Raw genomic sequence first — 20,787 nt, 5'->3', positions numbered from 1 at the left:
TATTTAAAGTATTATTTTATTCAACGTCGTAGTTGTGAAATCGAGCAAGCGGCAACTTCGCATTTCAATTTTCGTCGGGTTCTGATTGAACAATTATACAGGGTGTCCCAAAAATGTTGTAACACATTGAAAGGGGTGGTTCGGGAGGTGATTTGAAACAACTTTTTCCTTAGCAAAAATGTTGTTCGAGGCTTCGTTGAGGAGATATTAACGGAAAACACTGACCAATCAGAGCGCGCGGATACCGTTGGAGCGGCCGTGGTAGCGAAGGCTATGTGCTAAGCAGCCGCGCTTGTACACGAACAAGCGACTCGACGTGCATCGAAGGACATTGGACCCGGCCGCTTAGCTCGTAGCCTTCGGTACCAAGGCCGCTCCAACGGTATACGCGCGCTCTGATTGGTCAGTGTTTTCCGTTAATATCTCCTCAACGAAGCCTCGGACAACATTTTCGCTAAGGAAAAAGTTGTTTCAAATCATCCCCCGAACCACCTCTTTCAAGGTGTTACAACATTTTTGGGACACCCTCTATTATAACAATCAGGGCCGGCGTGACCTTTTGCGGGGCTGGGTTCAAAAATTTTACGGGGCCTGAATTCACAATCAAATCCTACACTTAAATTTTACAACGCGGAATTATTTATTTACAAATGCTGTTACATATCTTTTATAAGATGAATATTAAATAATAATACTTTGATGATTTTTGTCACTTCTTCAAACTGAATCATCGCTAATAAAAAAATGTCTTGCTAATGAACCTGCCTTGCACTGGGCCTGATAACCTATCGTCGATATACTTAGTCATCTGGCGTAAACTGTAATGTAATCATTAGATCGTTCGACTTGTTTCTTATCTAATAACTTCCAACCATACTCGTCGAATTTCGTATCGAAGGGCATCGGATCTGTGAAACGATGTTGGCCATCTTCGGGTCCAATGACGAAAATAAGGTTCCCCTTGTAATTTGCAACGTAATCGGAAAATGCTAATTCGTTGTTAAAATAACAAAAAAGAAGAGCGTATTTTTCTGATAGACATAAATTTTCTATATTGTTCTCCTGAACGAAAAATATATTTTCCAAAAACAAGGGCGGAGAATATTTGCTACGCCACCACGACCGATCTAATTCTATGCCGATCACATCCAGGCCTTAAACAAAATAATCGAAAGCTAAAAATGTATTATCCGAGAAGTTTATAATTAGAAATTACGAATATTTCGACCAATTACATTCGACAAAGTACGATATGAACGACTTACCAGAATATTCTCGAAACAACCATTCTAACAACCCACACCCGCATCCTATACTTGCTAATCCAGCCAGACTATGTTTATCAATTATTTCTTTGATCCAATTCAAATCATTAATGGTTGGTAATACCCAAAATAATCTACATTTTTCGAATTCGTTCGAAATACAATCCAAATTGACGATATCTATCCACTTTCCTTGACTGTAAAGATCAATTATTTTCTCTTCGATATTTTCGTCAACCATAACTTCAACGCATAACGAAAAATTGATAAAGATATGAAACGCCCGTTTCCGACTCTAACAAGGTACTGTTTCGGTCGAGAATACGCTAGAAGATTGTTTATTAATAGTACACAAAACTCATTTGAGAAATCCTTGATTATGTAATTCACTAATTGATCGATACATCGATCGGTTGATATGGCGTATACATCTTTACATTTTTCGAGTCAATTGACTTAAAGTAAGTATGATTATCGCTTTGTATAAAATTCTATTCTGCCTTAGACATAAAACTTAGCAAATAAATAATTTACTTTATAAGCTTCTATCGCCAAGATTAACTATTCACGAAATCGAATGATTCAATAGATTTCTAAGAGCAGATTTTAGCCAGCCTTTTCAAACAATAAATGGGGTGTATAATTACTCCAGAGGAAGTACGAGCAACACTGTAATTGTTAATAATTATTCTGTATTATTCATTAGACTCATTGCAATCATATATTTCCATACATAAGTGCATATGAGCAAGTTAATGGACCTAAGACTAGTATCGCCATCTAGCGGCGGCGACCAAACTAATTTTTCACACACATTCACATTTTGTACTTTTTTCTGCATATTCATATAATTTTACATAGCAATTATCATAATTCAACTTCTAATTAATGTTTTGTACACTGATAATTGATTGATATTAAGTTTTTTAAATAAATAAAAATATCGGAAAATGTGGCGCCATCTCTCAGCAAGCCGCCCAAGCTCGTCGTGAAATAGTTTACACTTCTGGCCGCGAGATGGCGCCACATTTTTCTGTATTTATATTTATTCAAAAAACTTGATATCAGTCAATTCATGTACAAATAAAGAATTGTTAAAATGTTTTATCTTTAGCAAGCTACCCTATATAATGTATCTGCAGGCACATTCATTACACTAAACTTCAAACTACTATTACCTTACACAACCATTACTCAATTTTCAAATTCACGAGTGTAACAGAACACAAATTAAATGGCATCCAAACAATAAACAACGTAGTTTTTTAATTACCACCACCCTTCAACTTCATTCGGCCAGAATGTCTAGTTCCATCAAATCAAAAACATCTAACACACAACTTAGGTTGACTCGCAGGAGGTAAACATATAAATTTTGTTATACATAACTTAAACATAAATGTATTAATTTTCTTTAAAAGGTATGAAGAAGAAAACATGATTCTGAAGCCTTTTGGTTTTTGTTGTTCAATCGATGACATTGATCCACCAATAAACTATAACAAGCTGCAATCATTTTATAATTTTTCATCAATATCCGTACATACAATAAATCAAAGTCCAACTTTAAAGTTTCAAGCACACTTTGCTGATTCTGTAGATTTTGAATTGAAAGAAAGAAATCCAACGACTAAGCTCTTAGATAATGGAGATCACAAACGTAAACTTCCTATGAAGCATAGACAAATCTTAAATGGTTTGCAAAGTAGTCCATACCCACGTATTCGTGGGGGATCTTCACGCGATGATCTTAAATCTGTACAGCAATATGAAGATTTGTATGATCCAAGAGTAATGCGTTCTCTAAATAAACCACTGCAATGGTATCTAGAAGATGAGATTGCACTTGCAAAAGATATAATGTGGAAAGAAAAACAGAAATTATACAATGAAGAAATGGATAGAAATACCCTTATTGGAAAAAAAAATTGTAAACATATATAATGTACCCTCATAGTTTTATAACACTGCTGATAAAAGAATGTTTAATATATTTCCATTTTTAGTTGAACTTTTTATGAAAAAAGAAGTGAATACTCAGCCTCGATGGTACCAAGATTTTTCCATTAGACAAGTATGGTGCTTAATAATATCACTGAATACAGTGTAGTATTATAAAATATAAAAATATTACCTGAAGAAATATTTTTATATTATAGATGAAGAATTTAATGATGTTGCAATGTGTAATGCATAAAGATTGCGAGGAAATGGTAACAGGACGTACACAGAGAACACTTTCAGAAATTGGAATAACATCTACATTTTTTACACTCAAACCACATATTATTAAAAAATTACATGTATCTCATAATTGTAATGCAATTGAATTTCTAAGGGAAATCTACAAAATACTAACAGGAAACTACTTTGAAGAAGAAGGATACAGTTAGTTATTACACTAGTACAAAATTGATTGTTTAACAAAATAAAATAACCGTATGTTATTAAAATTTTAGGAAAAGTTTACGACTCCAATGAGAGAATAATCTTATCAGCTATTGCATTTTTAACTTTGCCAGAAGCTGTAGTAGAATTACATGAAAGATTACCTCCTGTGATAATGCCAAAGTTTCCTCCTAAACGTAATGTTTGTTGTTAAATATACTATTGAGTTACAAGATAAGCATATATTCTTTATATTGTAGCTGTACCGCCGACATCTCCAATAAGAAAAAAAATGCCATCACCCTATGAAGAAGAACTTTTTATACGCCAAGACTGGGCATCTTACTATAATCGTTTGCAACACTGGGAAAAACAGTGTCAATTAATGCCGATACCAAACATAATATTGCCACCTAAAGACTGTATCTTAAGTACATATAGGAACAAAGAAATGAATTTTAACAGTGGTGAAAACAAATCTAACAAGTTGCAGAATCTATCTCAAAATAATCAACAAAGAATTTCCATAGAAAGAGAACAAGAAAAGAATATTCCTATCAATTCAAAGCAAAAATATGATGTTACAGTGAAAGTCGCAGAGAAAACTTCTACTAATACTTCTACTAATAATCCTATTAACAAACTCAGTATTAATGTTACTAAAGAAAAGCAAAGACGCAATGTTTCCAAAGAGAAACCCAATATAGGTATGATACATTAAAGTACAAACATTATATAGGAAGTATTATCAAACTTCGATACCTAAAAGATCTGTTCTGTTTTTAAAAAATTACCCCTATCATCAAAAGAATTACTGTCCTAACATTAACTATATTATATTTCAGATATTAAGAATGAAGAACATAAGCAATTGGATATAGTAAATAATACAATAAATACAGAAGAACGTACTGATATTCCACAATTACCTAACGGAAGTAAAGTATTTGATTTCACAATCAATGGAGTTAGTGAAATGCCAGGGCCAGTTGAGTATAAAATATGTGGTATGTTATTTGTTTGGGTATGAATGAAGTATGCTGAATAATTTTTAAACATTGTTCATAACACATCTCAGGTGTTTTACAACCACCTCAGCCAAATAAGAAATCTTGGCTTGGCGAGAAACATGCTCACTACATAATATCAGGTGCCGCCGATGAACCACCAACGTGCCCGGTAACATATGAAATGACTGGTATCGCGAATGTAACACCAACTAATAGCGACGAAAGATTTTTTGCTGTGCTAAAACTTGGTGATGGGGATAAAAAAATTTATCCAAATGGTAGAGAAAATTTATCCCCAAAGTGGCAGGAGTGGTTGCAAAATGCGGATGAAGAATTTCGAGAAGTAGAAAGGGAAGCAAACAACCTGATAAAAAGGATAGAAGCTGTGACGAGACTAGTATTTCGAGAACCTACATGCGATAGTTGTTGTTCTTGCAGACAAACAAGAAAGTCGTATTTAAAGGCAAAGGAAACGAAATCACCCTTTTTCGTGATAGATACCATAGCTGAAGATAAAAAGAAGAACAAGTAATGATACTAATAAAATGAGTGTATAATACTTCCGAAATATATTTTATAATTTTTTTTGTAATAGATGTATTGTAGGATCTATGGCAATGCATTCTCCCGCGCCAACTCCTCCAGAATCGACGGTTAATTTATTAGAAGTTATAGCCTCGGAGGATGTTCTCAAAACTAACGTTCTCATAAATGGCATCACAAATGAGAAAGGCGAAACGCAGTATTTCATTTCCGGTTTCAAAAAGGATATTGTGCGTGTGCCAGCTCGAATTGTTGAACGTCCGCCACCTAGACCACCTAGAAATGTTCCGCCATGTGTATGCGCAGTTCAGCAGATATTCAAAAAAGGTTTGACTCCACCAGTGAGTCATGATCACATACCGTGGACAAAGGAAGATGGTTTGTGTTTTGGAAAAAAATTCAGACCCAACGAATCTCCAGCTTTGTCTTGTAAATTATATCCTGGTGATAAATCATGCAGAAGGAATCCATTTATACACGATATAATGAAATTAAAGAGAAGAGCAGAGAAAGCGAAACAAAAAGCGCAAAAGGATGCTTCCCCGGAAAAGAAGAGGATGTACAGTATTGCTGATTTTCAACCGTGCGGAGATGAGCATGGTATGGGTATCTGTGGAGGACCGTGGGGTGCGTTGCATACTTTAACTCCAGAAGAATTAGCAGAGCAAGAGAGATTACGGAAAGAGATATTGAGAGTATGGTTTATTACTTTTTTAAACTAAAGTTTAGTAACTATTTTGTTCGTAATATTAACGCGATTGAATTATCCAGGGTCCTCCGTGTGGAACGAAACCTGGACGAGCTATCTGCGAAGGGCCTTTTGGCGAGCGAGTACCATTCAAAAAACAAGAAGTAGAAATCGAAGAAATTCCGGGAGAATTCGATGAAGAAGATTTTGATTATGACGACGAAGAAGAAGAGGAACCGCAAAAACCTCCTGAAAAAGTAGAAGAAAAAGAAAAAAAACGCGATAAAAAATGTCATATGAGTCCCGATTCTATAGCAAGTAGGAAAAAAGGAGTGGAGAAGAAGGAGGAAAAATTCATCCCTGATCCCACTTATCCCGGCTACGATGATCCGTGGAACATATTTCGTACAGCACCATCAGAGAAGGAATCTGAAACAGATTTTAAAAAGTTATTGAAACTTAGTTCTCCAAAACGACCGTCAACACCTGTAGAATCTAAAACATTAGTGAGCGAACATGACCAAGTTCTTCCATCTCAGGAATCTTCATCACAAAAAGATGTTTCAAAATCCATTACAAAAGAAGATAGCGCAAAAGTTCGTATCAGGGATTCAGAAAAAAAATCTTTGGATTCTAGGCAAAAAAAAGATGAAAGGATAACCAAACAAAAATCAAGATCAATTGAAAGAGAAGGCACTCGAGAAACTTATCCAAAATCTCCAGGAACTCGAACGGAAGCTAAAGGAGCACTTGATAAGGTAACGAGAAGTGAAGTAGCTGATGATAAAATAAAAGATCAAAAACTTCTAAAATCGAAAAGAAGTAAAAGCAGTCACAAAAAAGTGAATGAAACAAATGTGTCTTCTAGAAATATAAAAGAAGAGAGTAAATCGTATCAAGTGCCAGAAATACCTAAGCAAATTAAGGAAAATGTGAAATCGAAAATGAAACCAGAAAAGATGGGTACATTAACAAAAAAATTAAGCAAGAGATTTGATACCAAATCGAAACGAGATGAAAAGGCATCAGTAAGGAAATCGAAAGATAATGAAACCAGACTTAGTAAAAATACCGCTACGCATCGCAAGCAATTAAATAAAAGATCTAAAACAAAATTTGAAGACTCAGTAAATATTAAAATCGATAAACAAATTAGAGAAGGAACAAAAGTAAACAAATTAAGTAAAAAACAAACAGTGCCAACGGGCATCACTGTCAGAAAGAAGGCAAGTAAATCGCATAATTTGAAGAAGAAGACTACGAAACGAGATCGAAAGAAAGATATGCAAATTATTGAAGACATAGATATCGATCCGAAGAAACAAATATTAAATTTAAAGGAGATGCTGAACTCTTCTGAACTATATCCTCATGATGTTAAACCAGTAGATCTTCCTGAAGAACCCCCAAGAAAATGTGCACTAGAGTATGAGGACATAGAAGACACAGATGGTTCTGTACAAACTGATAAAGAGACAGATGTACAATTACCAAGCAAAGGACCTTGCGGTTGGAGAACAAAGTCGGAACAACAATTGCCGACAAAAAAGACTTTGGTTTATCTTGCTGAACCGGATTATCCTCCAGAGACAATAGCAGTACGGGAGGGAGGAAAACCATGTCTTTGTCGTGAAAATAGGAATAAGAAGAAAGTATTATTGTACAATATCGGTGGACTTATAGGTGGAAAAAAGGATGATGAGGAAACGAAGAAGTTAAAAAGAAAGAAAGATGAAGATGACAAGAAAATGCAAGTTATAGATGGTGTAATCTATCATACTCCACCGCCAAGCCCACGCAGAAGCGATGAATATGTACCTGAATATGATCTTTACAAATCCCCATATGATATGTGCCTCACTAAACGTAGACATCCAAGTCTGAAATTACTTGAAGAACATAGCGGGCCGAAAGATGTCATATTAGAATCATTAAAACGTAAAGAACCTTGTGGTTGTAATGAATATACGGATATATATGATAATGAATTTCTACATCAGAATGACGAAGAAAAACAAACGATGAAAGAATTCAATAAAACTAGACAAGAATTAATAGAGGAGAAATCACAAAAAGAACGATGGAATTTAGCACTTAAAGATACAGGGTTGATCGACTATTTTACACGATGCAGAGACAGCATGCCTTGTTGGTTAAAGTGTGCTAAGTTTAATAAAGTGGGTTGCAAAATACCACGTCCGAGACTTAAAATCAAAAGGCCAGTTTGCGAATGTAAATACGAGAGGAAAATACTGGAACACAAAGAGGAAAAAATGAAATGGAAGGAACGTCGAGAGAGACTGAAGTCTTTAAAGAAACAACCATTTATGAACATCATGGATACATCAAAACCAGTGGTAGTAGATACAAAATTAATGATATCTGGTGTAAAAAGAATTCCAAAAGAAGACGAATATGTAGATGACGTTAAATATTGTATAACTGGTGTTGCCGAAAATTATAGCGAATTACCACCTGAACCAATAGTGGGTGGTGTACAAATGGCTACACCTATTCATACACCAGAACCGAGTATTGAAGAATTACCATGTGTTTGTCTTCATCGACACTGGTCGCCTATACATATTCCTCCTGGTCCATTACCAAAAAAAGAAGAAATTATGCTTGCTGAAAAGAAACGTAGACAAAAAGCTGCAGAAGATGCATATAGACAAATACACGCTCCTATAGAAGCATACGATACGCATGATTCTCATAGTTGTAAAAAGAGTTGTAATCTAGAATCTAATGTAGATGATGATGATGAAGATATAGAAGAAAATAACAATGTAACGTCGAACTTCCAAGAAGACACACCAAATAAACAAACTAAAACCAATGTAAATCCTTCTAAACGGATAAAACCACAGCTTCAAAATAAAAATAAACTGATCACTGATAATTCAGTAGTAACAGAAAAGCTGAAGAAAAATAAAAATGTCAGAAACGAAACGAATATAAAAAAAATCTCGTATAATCTTCAAAGGCCTGAACATAAAGAAACTGAAGCAAATGTACAAAAAAGTTCATATATTTCTCAAAAACCTGAATATAAAGAAAATGATACTAGATTACAACAAACTTCATACAACCATGAAAAACCTCGGAACAAAGAAATCCAGGACCATTCTCAATTGCAAGATACAACTATGAAATCAAATGCAAACATTGTAGAGAGTTCTAATAAAGAAAACAATGAAACTTCTGACAATTCTGGAACCGATTTGATGATATTGGCACAGGTAAAATAGCTTTTTTATTAACTCTTGCTTTCTTAGCATTACATGCAATAACTTTAAAAATATTTAATTATTAGAATGAATTAAAAAAAATGGCAGTAGAAGGATTTCTGTTTGCAAAACTACCAAAATGTTTCTTAATGCCACAATTGCAATATTGGTTGATATATAGAAAAGGATTTGCTCTTAGCGATGAAGATAGAGGTAAGCAGGCAAATAATGCTAGTGATATATATTAGTACACCTACACTATTGATACGCGTAATATATTCTGTATCTAGACAAGTCAATAAATAAAAGTGTCATGATGTGGAATTTAATTGATGTAAGAAGGTCATCCAAAATTGAACCACCACCATTAAACTTGACAAAAGATCAGCTTAGAAATTTGACGTTCGATTATGCCGAGGAAATCAAAGAAAAGGTTTGGCTATGCAAAAAACCAGAAACCAGAAATTATGGTCGTATTACATCCATCATTATATTTATTTCTAGATCAGAGAGAAGAAAGAAATATTTTACAGTCAAGTTCGTAAAGACCGTATTCTTTATTCGCGAGCAATGTGGAATACAATGGACTATGGAAAATTTCCTTCAATATCCTTCAAGGAAGCATATTTTACATATATGGCTAATAGAGAAGCAGATGGTCATGTCTTTAAACCATGGCAACATTTCGAAGTACGCGAAATGGCAAATTAAACGTACATTAAAGAAGTTCAACGTTACTCTACTTGTGAACAAATTTTTAACCTTGGAAAAGAAACAACAAATTTTTCATCAATTGTCGACAATATCGTTTTTGATAAAAAAAGAAGTAATTCGAACAAACAAGAATAAAATTTCAAATGGCCTTCCTACACGCGCATTTAAAACAATCGATTCGACACCTGTACAATTTTTGACAATCGAGATGGGAAAACTCGAACCGGATAATCGATAATTTGCAACCAAGTTTTTAAGTCGGAGGCAAAAGGAGGATGGATTTCGAGAGTCCAGACGTAGAAAAAGAGTTTCCAGGATTGTACGCATCAGAATCGGCCAAGAAAAGTAACGAAAGTGATTGTACGTATCGTCGCATTTTTAATAATTTAATTAATCGAAAATTACCGACTTTTTGACGAAGAGGTTATATGCATCTGTCATTCGAGTCATTCGCAAATTAAACGCCGTGATTCCCTTTTATATCCAGTGACATGTCTAATTATGCGTAAAAAATTATTTATCTATACTCCGATCAGTTAATCGTCATATGTATATATGTGTGTACTTCTAGTTAGTGATGAAGGTGGACACGAAAAACATTCTAAAAAAGAACTCCTTGGTGGTAAACGCAAAGAAAAGAAAGATCGAAAAGATCGAGGATATGCCACCTTAGAAGGTGAAAGTTCCCCTGATGAGGATCAGGAAACAAAGTAATAGTTTTTTTATACAATCTTTTTTATGCATCATAATCCTTCAACCTCTTATGTAAATTTTACTGTCAAGGGTCATTTGTATTTTATCCTTTTCAAGAGGAGTAGTCTATCCTGTTCATTATTAATTAATGTTCAATGCTGTAAGAGTGTGGATAAGTATTCCATATTTTCTATAATTAAAGTTACATCATAAAGTAACTTTAATTTTCACATATTGTTGGCACTGTCATGCTAATGAAGTGTCATATTGATCTAAAGTTAGTTGTATTGATTTGTGTTATTCATACATGTTCTTAGTTAATAATTCAAAGTCAATTATTCTCAAATGGGAAGCAAACTTATTTCAAATATTTATGATTTAATCCTATTAATTATTTTAATCCTTATTTCCATTGTGAATGTGTATTTTGTTGTGAAAGTGATTGTTCTTTATGTTAAAAGAGATGATACATATACGTCAAATTAAGAAAAATTTACACACTGTGATACCGTAAGTCCTCCGCTTACACGGTTAATTTATTCCAAAGTATATTCCTCCCAATTATGCATCTATTAATGAACATAACTTGAGGATTTATTGTACATACGTTCATTTGTTTTATATAAAACCACTTTATTACTTGAATTAGCATATGATTTAACTCACAGAAGTCCTTCAAAGACAAAAAAGACCAAAGCTTTTAAATTTCCATCAAAGAAAGAAAAACGAGAAAAATCCAGGGAAAAAGAAGCTAAAGAGAAAGATGCTGAAAAGGAGAAGGATAAGAAAAAAAAAGACAAAGATGAAAAAGATGTAGACAAGGAAAAGCGCAAGGAAAAGGAGAAGGATAAGGCTAAACAAAAATTAAAGGATCGTAAAAAAGGAAAGCATACTGGAGAAGAATGTTTAGACATTGGTGGTAAGATATATGAATATATTTAATACTGTGTCATTATAGCTAAATAAAGTTGTTTAAATTATCTATTTAGAGGAACAACCAGTGTTTGGTGTTAGCCTGCATTTAGCAGTAGAACGAAGTCGTTGTCATGATGGTGTTGAACTGCCTTTAGTTGTAAGAGATTGCATTGATTATGTGGAAGAACATGGAATGAATATAGAGGGTTTGTATAAAGTTCCAGGAGTAAAATCAAAAGTTCAACACTTGAAAAAATTGTATAACAACAGAGAACCTGCAAATATATCTGAGTTTGAACCTACAGTAGCTACAAGCTTACTCATATTATTTCTTAGGTTTGTATTTCACAATTTTTGTCAGAAAATATGCTTTAGAATGAAACCATTCAACCTGGTATTCTGATAATTATAGAGAGCTACCAGAACCTGTACTGGAGAACAGCGAGACGATATCTCGATTTGAGCAAGCTGCATCCACGAAAGATGTTGCACAGAGGGAAGCACAATTAGTACAGTTAACTCAACAACTACCAGAATGTAACAAAGTTCTTCTTGCATGGGTTATATTACATTTAGACCATGTCACAGCACGAGTATGTTGAACAAAGAAATTTGGAGCATAATATGTATGTATATTTACTTCATACAAAACTGTATTTCAGGAAAAAACAACAAAAATGAATGCTCAAACTGTCTCAATGACATTAAGTCCTGTACTACAAATGAGTCATAGATTGTTATTAGCTTTGTTATTCCATTGCAAAGCTCTCTTTCCAAATGTACAATTAACGAAATATGTTCCACCACTTTCATCTGGCAGTGTTAATCTTCCAGACTCTATAGAAAGTATAACTGCTGAACTATCTAAACAAGAATCATTACTCTCGCAGATACATATGCAAATGAATGCAGGTTTCGTTACTAAAACGCGTGAGGAACAACTATGGGAAGTGCAACGCATGATAACGCAATTAAAGGTTGGACGTTATTATTTTTACGTTTATAAATAGGCGTGAAGATTTATAGACGTAACTATAAATTTTTATTTTTTTCAGAGAAAATATAAAACTGTTCAAAAGTTGGTGGAAGGTGCTACACAAAAAAGTTTAGACGAAGATGTGAAATCGACCGATGAAAATGTAGTCGAGTCAAGTTCACAGAAAGTAAAAGTTGAAGAAGAAGATTCGGGACATGTAAAACCTGAAACTCAATCGACGTATACTTCGACCTTAAAAAGGGATAATAAAGCACATGGTTCGGAAGACAGAGAACCAACAAGTACAAATATTACTCAAAATGAAAGAAACGTTCAAACACTTGATAAGGATAGTGTCGATTCTGCTGAACCATCTGCGCTTGCATCACAACCCAGTGAACAAGAAAATACATCTAGAACAAATGAAAGTGGTATGAAATGAAATCATTTTAAATAATTAGAAAAGCACAATTTTTTGTTTTTGTTTGTATCTAAATGAGAATTATACCTATCTCTTTTAATAATCAATTGTAATGGGTCGCATTACTTTAGCTTCAGCCGTAGAACCGGAGCCTGAAAATGTTATAGATAAACTGAGAGAGAGTCTAATTTACGAGGAATTGCTAAACATGCAGGCGTTACTAAAATCGCGATTAAATCAAGAAAGAAATGAAATTAAGCGACTAACGGAAATGTTATTAGAGCGTGGACCAGAGAAAAAGAAACCACAGGAACGAGTACATTCGCCGAATGAAGCTGAAATGACAGCCATGATTCAATTAGTCAAAGAAAACCAGTTGCTCGAGGTATATATATAGAGCATTTTTAGGAATACGGTATATCGTTTCATTAATACTAATTAGTATGACCTATTTTATCTGATTTTAGAAGAAAATGACCACTTTAATTCGCAGCATCATAGAAGAAAAAGACGCTTGCATCGAGCTCCGTGTTCAATTAGCAGTTCAACAATTAACAAGCCAAGACTTGAAATAAATAAAATTTTAAAATTATTAAAAAAGTAATACACAGATCCTGAAAATATGTAACATGATGTTTTGCACAGAATGAACATATATATATATAGTTTATAAGCTGTTACTACAACCACATGTTTTTTCGATTCATTCTATTCTCTTGTAAAATAATAAAGAAACAAAACACGTGTACATATGTATATGTATGTATAATTTTTTTGACTTACATCAATAGACATGATCACACTATGCGCATCCATTTGTGTTTTGACTGTTAATTACACTGACAGTATTAACAAATGCACGTAAGTTTGTATGTAAACTATACTTTATATATTTATTTGAAACAAGAATACTATTCTATACAACATTAAAGCAATAGGGGTGCTTGTAGAATATTGATTTTAAAAGTTGCTTATCCATAAATGTTTATACATTTGTAGCAACGTCGAATAATATTAAACGTTACTGTTTCTGTTGTTTAAGCGAAGAAACAAACCATTTCGCAAATTGATTTATACTGGAATGTAGGACAAAGAAAATATAAAGTGATATATGATCGTATCTCTTTTTCTATGTTAATACTGAGTAATATATTACACTTTACACAATCACTTTCTGTAAGCGAACATTCGGATAAAACAGAAAACATTATTATAATTAATCTTACATTAACGCTATAGAATTAACGTTAAACAGCACAACATGGCTCTGACCTTTTAAATACAAGTTCCGTACAAATATTTTTAGTAGCGCGTACTTGTAGTTGTTCAGCCTTCTTATTTATCAAAATGTATTTAATTATATTGTGTAACGTTTGTTAATAATTTTCAACTTTCTTGATTTTTATTTCCAACTTGATTAATGAAAATATTGTAACAACTTCGCTGATATGGGATATAACTACTTTCAAAACACTATACACATTTAATTATTTCCTTTCTGATCTTGAAACAGGTCAGGCCGCTATAATTCATTATTTTTTATTTACCATTTTTTCATGGATTTTTTGGGAAGATGGAAATTGAATTATAAGTGTAACAAAAATTAATGACGGGAATCTCTTGGATAAAATTCAGCAAGAGTACTGGCAGGAATTCGTTTAAGCATCTCTTTAGGAAAGATACGTAATAATTGCCAGCCGATATCTAATGACTCGAAAACTGTACGATTTTCATAACTTCCCTGAGAAATGAAATTTTTCTCGAATTTGGAAAGGAATTCCAAGTATAACAAATCGTCTGGTGTTAAAGCTTCTTCACCAACGACTGCTTTCATAGCTTGTACATCTTTTCCAATAGCATAGCAGGCATACTGAAACAAAATTATTATTAAATTTATAATATTAAACTTGTATGATTATTCTTTCTTTTTTAACTTACCAATTGATTAGATACATCGGAATGATCTTTTCGTGTCATGCCTTCGCCGATAGCAGACTTCATAAGACGGGAAAGAGATGGAAGTACGTTAACAGGTGGATAAATTTGCCTGTTATGAAGTTGACGATCAACGTAAATTTGTCCTTCGGTAATATATCCCGTTAAATCAGGAATAGGGTGAGTGATATCATCGTTTGGCATAGTTAGAATTGGAATTTGAGTGATAGAACCATTACGACCTTCTACTCGACCGGCTCGCTCGTATATGGTTGCTAAATCGGTGTACATGTAACCAGGGAAACCACGTCGTCCAGGTACTTCTTCACGGGCAGCTGATACTTCACGAAGAGCCTCAGCGTAGGAGGACATGTCGGTAAGTATTACTAAAACGTGTTTCTCGCATTGGTAAGCCAAAAATTCAGCCGCAGTTAAAGCAAGACGCGGAGTAATAATTCTTTCGATGGTAGGATCATTGGCCAAATTCAAGAAGAGGCACACATTTTCCATAGAACCATTTTCTTCAAAATCTTGTTTGAAGAAACGGGCGGTTTCCATGTTCACACCCATAGCTGCGAAGACAATGGCAAAGTTGTCTTCATGAGAATCCAAAACTGATTTTCCAGGTACTTTTACAAGACCAGCTTGACGACAGATTTGTGCAGCAATCTATACCAGATCATAGAAAAATAAATGCATTATAAAAATGATATATTGTGATTAACTAAACACAGTATATTGTATTAATTCAAGTACCTCATTATGTGGCAAACCAGCAGCAGAGAAAATAGGAATTTTTTGGCCACGAGCAATAGAATTCATAACATCAATAGCTGAAATACCAGTTTGAATCATTTCTTCAGGGTAAATACGTGACCATGGATTAATAGGCTGTCCATCAATGTCAAGGAAATCTTCAGCAAGAATTGGTGGGCCTTTATCGATTGGCTTTCCAGATCCATTGAAGACACGACCTAACATGTCTTCAGATACTGGTGTTCGTAAAATGTCACCAGTGAATTCACATAGTGTGTTTTTCGCATCAATGCCAGAAGTACCCTCGAATACTTGAACCACAGCCTTAGAACCAGATACTTCCAACACTTGACCAGATCTCATAGAACCATCAGCTAGTTTTAACTGAACAATCTCTGCAAACTTTGGGAATTTGACTTCATCCAATATAACCAATGGTCCATTCACACCTGACACAGTTTTGTATGCTAGAAAAATAAACATAAATCATTGACATCAGTAATTATCTATTCAAATATGCAATACCCTATTTTATTTCATTTAATTCCTTCTGAAAAATCGGAGTGCAATGAATTTATCAAGTACGATACATAATTTCGTTTTAATGAATGTTTACATAGAATTTAATTTAAAGACGGAAATTTGTCAAAACTCATCACGTCAATGTCTCCGTTCGTGGTCACATGATAGACAGACAATAGTTCCATGAACAATTCCTTCGTGTTCATAATTAGTTCGTTAAACTTAGAAAGTTGATCGTTCAAAGTATTTGTTCGTAATTACAAGAGTCTTTTATAATTTATTAGAGCAATTAAAGAACGAATACTTTCGAGATCAGCTGACTGGTCGCAAATCGATCCACTGCTACGCCCAGTTTACGCTGAGCACTTGTATTTCACGCATTTCATGTCTGTTGGTTTTGGTAAAATAAATATCACTTACTGAGTCGAGGTTGAGCCACGAAGTCTCTCGAAACAGCCAAAGCATGCTCTTTAGCAGCTTGACGGTCTCCAATAGTTTTTGCATACATTTTGAACAAGTGATTTCCCTGGTCTGTTACGTCGGCCAAGCAGCAGAAGGTACTGCCGCTGGAGCTCCGATAAAAGGAGATGAACTCAAACGTTTAGAGTGGGGGTAACTTTGAATGTAGATTTAAATCCACGAAAATGATCTAACAAGCATTTAATTAAACGAACAGAAATAATCAGAACACTCTAATGCGAATAAATAGTGGAATTGTCAAACAAATGCGTGGCTCTTGCGTTAACAGTGTTCCAATTAAATAAATTTTACTTTGTCAATCGTGAGGATAAAGTAGAGAATAAGTATCTGACAAAGATAGAGACAAGGGCACGTGCGATCACGTGGCTCGAACTAAGTGATTCGTTGCATACTTATTATGAACAAAATTTCCTTATAAAATAAGTGATCGTGACGAAAATATCTCAATAAAAATGTTGAGAATTACGTACGAAGAAATGTTATGTTTTATCGTCTAAATTGTGTTAATTGAATGGTACTGTTTACATCTTATTATCAACAGAGATCACTCGACTGTAACATCTCAATTTGATATGCACTTCTGCAATGATCGTATATAAATGTAGATAAAGTATAAGAAAGATGAATTCAAAAAACAAAACATATCAATACGTTAATTAAAATGTTCTAAAGAGTAAAAAACATACATATATTTGCACATCCATTTATTATGTTAGATTTTTGACTTAGATAAATTACTAATTATATTTCCAAAAGATATGCATAAAACAATTCCTAAAAATAATTAAAATATTAAAATAACTGTAATGTAGGTAATTAGATACATGTCGGGCCATCTAGCGGCGTGAGTTTCGAACTATTTCTCGAAAAACTTGGGCGTCTTGCGGATGGCATCACGTGTCTCAAGGGGCGCGCGAAATTTGAAAGTAAATTTGAAAGTAAAGAAGCAATACCTAGGGAAATCTAAAAACTTAATAATCAATTCTTTTCGCATAGTTCTAGATATTTTGTAGGTTCACATACGTCATTATATTAACTCCTGTACAAAGACAGTTGTTAATAACATTTTGCTTCTTTCAACTTACCGCAATCAGAGAGACTTTGTGCCGCGACCTTGACGTTTTGTCTGCTAGTTGAGCACGTGGCTTCGTTTTGACAGCTGCTCTCCGTTTCGTGATGTGGCAACACTGCCTCCTTCGACTGACATCTATCCTCAACTGTCCTCAACTCAACAATTACACTTCTGTCGAACATGGCTGTATCTATGTGTATATAGTATTATCGCGAAGCAATCACGGAATTGTTTGTTTATCGAAATTATGTTATCGTGATCGCATTTCGTGCTGGTCGAGGAAGTTTCGTGGGGCTAATGTTCTCTCGTTAACGTAACGGTTCGTTTAATGAATCTTTATGGATAACCGTGTTTGGTTATTTTCCACTCCTGGTGCATCTTACTTGTTGCAACTCTTTTGTAACTGTTCCACGTGCGCTTTTTAATATTATTTTCTTTTCTCCTCGCGTTGATCTTCAACAAATTAATCACTGACGTAATGTCAGATACGCTGCATAAAGATGGATATGAAGTGTGTGAGTAAAATTCAACTTTACCATTCCAATTTTATGAGTTCATTTCTCCATTGTTATCAAATGTTTCATAGTACAAAATTACATATTTTATACCATATCATTCGAGATTTTTTCATCAATTCTTACTATATATAAGATACATGAGTGAAATATAAATGGTATTGAATACTTATTCTTTTGTGTATGTAGCGAACATAGCAATGCGTTGTGGAAGTAGTAATATGGCAGGGGACAGTGACATGAAGCTAGAGCCGTCAAGTCCTACAGAAAAATATACATTTTCTCGTTGTAGTAGTACTGGCTCTGTGAATACACCATCCTCATCTGCTCATAATACAGGTAACTCATTGAATTGAACACAGTAATTAATTAATCTACACAGTAACTTATACAATATATCTGTTTTGATACACTCATTGTGGAAATGGAATCATGATAGTAGCAGCAATGCTACAAAATACTCTCTTTTACCTATTTAAAGTGAACATATATAAGAGTTTTTCAAAATTGAAGATAATAATCATATTGTGAAATTATTTATAGAGGATGAGGACAGTGACAATAAAAGTTCAACAATAAGTTACAAAGAACGCAGGCGGGAAGCGCATACTCAAGCAGAACAGAAGCGAAGAGATGCTATTAAAAAAGGATACGATTCTCTTCAAGATTTAGTTCCCGCTTGCCAACATACCGATTCATCGGGTTACAAGCTTTCCAAGGCAACTGTACTTCAAAAATCGATTGATTATATACAGTTTCTATTGCAACAAAAAAAGAAGCAAGAAGAAGAACGTAACGCACTCAGAAAGGAAGTTGTTGCTTTACGTATTATGCAAGCTAATTACGAGCAAATTGTTAAAGCACATCAAACCCAACCGGGACAGGCAGAAATGCGCATATCCGATGAAACCAAATTTCAAGTGGTAAGTTTAAAATACGATTTGTGTCGCGAACATTTGTATTATGCTGGAAATATTTTGTAACATAAATTTTAATTCAGTTCCAAGCAATCATGGATCGTTTGTTTCAAACATTCAATAACATTTCTGTTGCGAATTTTGCGGAACTATCAGGGTGTGTATTTAGTTGGTTGGAGGAACATTGCAAACCTCAGGTAAATATATTACTTTGAATATTATTACATGTATTTCGATTATGGATCAACAGATAGTGCTTAATAAATACATAACAATTGTTTCAGACTTTGCGCGAAGTTGTACTATCCGTACTCCAGCAACTTAACAGCCAAATCAGCTAGCCGAATGTGTTGCTAGAATTGACAGTTGCACAATATGCATGTTTATACAAATATTTTGCTGATACTTAGGTCAAACTACGGTAGAGTTACCAGAAAGGATGGGAGTATGTGTTCTCTACGCAATACGGGTAGCATAATGATTGCACGAGAGATATAAATAGAAATTTATTTTATATATTAATAAAGATGTAGATATAACCATGTAATGTGGTGTAGAAGTCACCCGCGCCGTTATTGACGATCAGACGATGTTATATATTTTTACCAGAATTTTTTTATTACATACATTTTGTCGCATATATACGATATACAACGTATGTACATATATGTATGAATATATTCGAGTATGTACATAATATATTAACTGCAGTACAGCAGCCTGAAATAAAATTCTAATCATCTTTGTTTATGTTTCACGATTATTATCTTCAACACCGAATGACGTAATCTTCGATGTCGTTAATTTCATTTCTAATTATTTTTACCCCAATATTGTCAACTGTTACCAAAAAATTCACAACGTAACAGTAATTTAATATACGAGTTTCCTTTAATTAAATTTTCTCGGATTCCGTCGGCATACTTTCACCTTGCGTAATATCGTTTAGAAGTATCGCGTCCATTTTTGGTCTGTTAGGGTCGTCGCGTTCGTGATGAGGACTGTGGGGACGCCTTCTCTTCGTCCTGTCCTCGGGTCTACAACACAGGTCACGGAAGATGCAAGCATAACAGGCCAGCAACGCGCTCATCATCGTTAAGCCGCTGATAGCAAGGATGACCACCAAAAATATTGATATATCGTCATCCATGTTACATTATATTCCGGATAGTCTTCCTAGCCACTGTTTAAACCATCTGCAACAAGAATCAATACTGTGTGGCTGATTGCAATTAACAAATGTCGCGATACTTTTGTTGATTCAAGTTCACAGCGAAGTCCATTAAATCAAGTATCAACAAAAAGGACAATCTTCTTCCTACTTTCCATTTCATCTGAATACGAAAGAAAAAAAACGATAGAACTTCGCCGTTATCTCTTTTATGGCAGCCATCAAACGAAGTCTTTTATAGTCTACCCTCGGTTAATACCTGCAACTGTAAACCTACTTTCTATGGATTGATAACGCGCTTTTCATGAAATTAAATGCATGATTAACGACAGAACTTTTTAGTGAGAAGTCTTCGCTGTTATTTTACTGTCTACATTAATTACATAGTTATTCTTTAAGAATCGTTGGAATGCTATGATCGTAAATGTGGTCAGTTGACGATTAAAGTGGACTGCAAAGAAATCTCGTTTTGCGCGAAGAACCACGATTTCCTTGAAGCGAGGATCTCTTGGATACGAAATTGGAGGATCAATTCGCTCTTCCTGTAATCCAATTTATTCGTCGGTAGTCACGTAC

General features: G+C 34.2%; 5 protein-coding genes across 5 annotated transcripts; 3 read left to right on the top strand and 2 right to left on the bottom strand.

The window, feature by feature from the left end:
* Nucleotides 1-616: 616 nt before the first annotated feature.
* Nucleotides 617-1,590, bottom strand: LOC128874801 (uncharacterized). Its single transcript, XM_054119866.1, has 2 exons — nt 1,266-1,590; nt 617-1,154 (listed from the first exon to the last, which is right to left on the bottom strand). The coding sequence occupies exons 1-2, from the start codon at nt 1,504-1,506 to the stop codon at nt 805-807; spliced, it is 591 nt and encodes a 196-aa protein (XP_053975841.1). The 5' UTR covers nt 1,507-1,590; the 3' UTR covers nt 617-804.
* Nucleotides 1,591-1,746: 156 nt separating this feature from the next.
* LOC128874799 (uncharacterized) lies at nt 1,747-11,297 on the top strand. The gene is made up of 14 exons (XM_054119864.1): nt 1,747-2,625; nt 2,687-3,195; nt 3,272-3,339; nt 3,425-3,653; nt 3,725-3,850; nt 3,914-4,360; nt 4,499-4,660; nt 4,732-5,191; nt 5,259-5,901; nt 5,978-9,136; nt 9,211-9,337; nt 9,415-9,557; nt 9,629-10,198; nt 11,200-11,297. Exons 1-13 carry the CDS (start codon nt 2,567-2,569, stop codon nt 9,833-9,835), a joined length of 6,339 nt encoding a protein of 2,112 aa, XP_053975839.1. The 5' UTR covers nt 1,747-2,566; the 3' UTR covers nt 9,836-10,198; nt 11,200-11,297.
* On the top strand, nt 10,995-13,418 carry LOC128875224 (ralA-binding protein 1). The gene is made up of 8 exons (XM_054120611.1): nt 10,995-11,041; nt 11,200-11,450; nt 11,521-11,782; nt 11,859-12,039; nt 12,109-12,423; nt 12,502-12,853; nt 12,975-13,228; nt 13,311-13,418. The coding sequence occupies exons 1-8, from the start codon at nt 10,995-10,997 to the stop codon at nt 13,416-13,418; spliced, it is 1,770 nt and encodes a 589-aa protein (XP_053976586.1).
* A 291-nt stretch (nt 13,419-13,709) lies between these two features.
* On the bottom strand, nt 13,710-16,636 carry LOC128874800 (V-type proton ATPase subunit B). The gene is made up of 4 exons (XM_054119865.1): nt 16,477-16,636; nt 15,535-16,001; nt 14,782-15,447; nt 13,710-14,713 (listed from the first exon to the last, which is right to left on the bottom strand). The coding sequence occupies exons 1-4, from the start codon at nt 16,562-16,564 to the stop codon at nt 14,447-14,449; spliced, it is 1,488 nt and encodes a 495-aa protein (XP_053975840.1). The 5' UTR covers nt 16,565-16,636; the 3' UTR covers nt 13,710-14,446.
* Nucleotides 16,637-17,755: 1,119 nt separating this feature from the next.
* On the top strand, nt 17,756-19,786 carry LOC128874604 (max-like protein X). The gene is made up of 5 exons (XM_054119484.1): nt 17,756-18,123; nt 18,313-18,462; nt 18,667-19,046; nt 19,124-19,237; nt 19,325-19,786. The coding sequence occupies exons 1-5, from the start codon at nt 18,087-18,089 to the stop codon at nt 19,379-19,381; spliced, it is 738 nt and encodes a 245-aa protein (XP_053975459.1). The 5' UTR covers nt 17,756-18,086; the 3' UTR covers nt 19,382-19,786.
* The last annotated feature ends 1,001 nt before the right edge of the window (nt 19,787-20,787 follow it).

The sequence above is a fragment of the Hylaeus volcanicus genome, chromosome 4 (assembly GCF_026283585.1).
Source record: "Hylaeus volcanicus isolate JK05 chromosome 4, UHH_iyHylVolc1.0_haploid, whole genome shotgun sequence".
In the NCBI taxonomy this organism is placed as follows: domain Eukaryota; kingdom Metazoa; phylum Arthropoda; class Insecta; order Hymenoptera; family Colletidae; genus Hylaeus; species Hylaeus volcanicus.
Note: the sequence above shows the minus strand (reverse complement) of the source record. Positions and strands in the feature narration are given on the sequence as shown.

What these genes read in the sequence shown, in the direction of transcription:
- LOC128874801 (XM_054119866.1), bottom strand. Translation starts at nt 1,506, where the DNA reads ATGGTTGACGAAAATATCGAAGAGAAAATAATTGATCTTTACAGTCAA. An exon ending in GTTGTTTCGAGAATATTCTG is followed by an intron (nt 1,155 to 1,265) that starts GTAAGTCGTTCA and finishes ATTTTGTTTAAG; the next exon opens with GCCTGGATGTGATCGGCATA.
- LOC128874799 (XM_054119864.1), top strand. Translation starts at nt 2,567, where the DNA reads ATGTCTAGTTCCATCAAATCAAAAACATCTAACACACAACTTAGGTTG. An exon ending in AGTTGAGTATAAAATATGTG is followed by an intron (nt 4,661 to 4,731) that starts GTATGTTATTTG and finishes AACACATCTCAG; the next exon opens with GTGTTTTACAACCACCTCAG. An exon ending in TCTTAGCGATGAAGATAGAG is followed by an intron (nt 9,338 to 9,414) that starts GTAAGCAGGCAA and finishes TTCTGTATCTAG; the next exon opens with ACAAGTCAATAAATAAAAGT.
- LOC128875224 (XM_054120611.1), top strand. Translation starts at nt 10,995, where the DNA reads ATGATACATATACGTCAAATTAAGAAAAATTTACACACTGTGATACC. An exon ending in ATCTAGAACAAATGAAAGTG is followed by an intron (nt 12,854 to 12,974) that starts GTATGAAATGAA and finishes GCATTACTTTAG; the next exon opens with CTTCAGCCGTAGAACCGGAG. An exon ending in AAGAAAACCAGTTGCTCGAG is followed by an intron (nt 13,229 to 13,310) that starts GTATATATATAG and finishes ATCTGATTTTAG; the next exon opens with AAGAAAATGACCACTTTAAT.
- LOC128874800 (XM_054119865.1), bottom strand. Translation starts at nt 16,564, where the DNA reads ATGTATGCAAAAACTATTGGAGACCGTCAAGCTGCTAAAGAGCATGCT. An exon ending in CGTGGCTCAACCTCGACTCA is followed by an intron (nt 16,002 to 16,476) that starts GTAAGTGATATT and finishes TTATTTTTCTAG; the next exon opens with CATACAAAACTGTGTCAGGT. An exon ending in CCGATGTATCTAATCAATTG is followed by an intron (nt 14,714 to 14,781) that starts GTAAGTTAAAAA and finishes ATTTTGTTTCAG; the next exon opens with TATGCCTGCTATGCTATTGG.
- LOC128874604 (XM_054119484.1), top strand. Translation starts at nt 18,087, where the DNA reads ATGTCAGATACGCTGCATAAAGATGGATATGAAGTGT. An exon ending in CTCATCTGCTCATAATACAG is followed by an intron (nt 18,463 to 18,666) that starts GTAACTCATTGA and finishes AATTATTTATAG; the next exon opens with AGGATGAGGACAGTGACAAT. An exon ending in ATGAAACCAAATTTCAAGTG is followed by an intron (nt 19,047 to 19,123) that starts GTAAGTTTAAAA and finishes ATTTTAATTCAG; the next exon opens with TTCCAAGCAATCATGGATCG.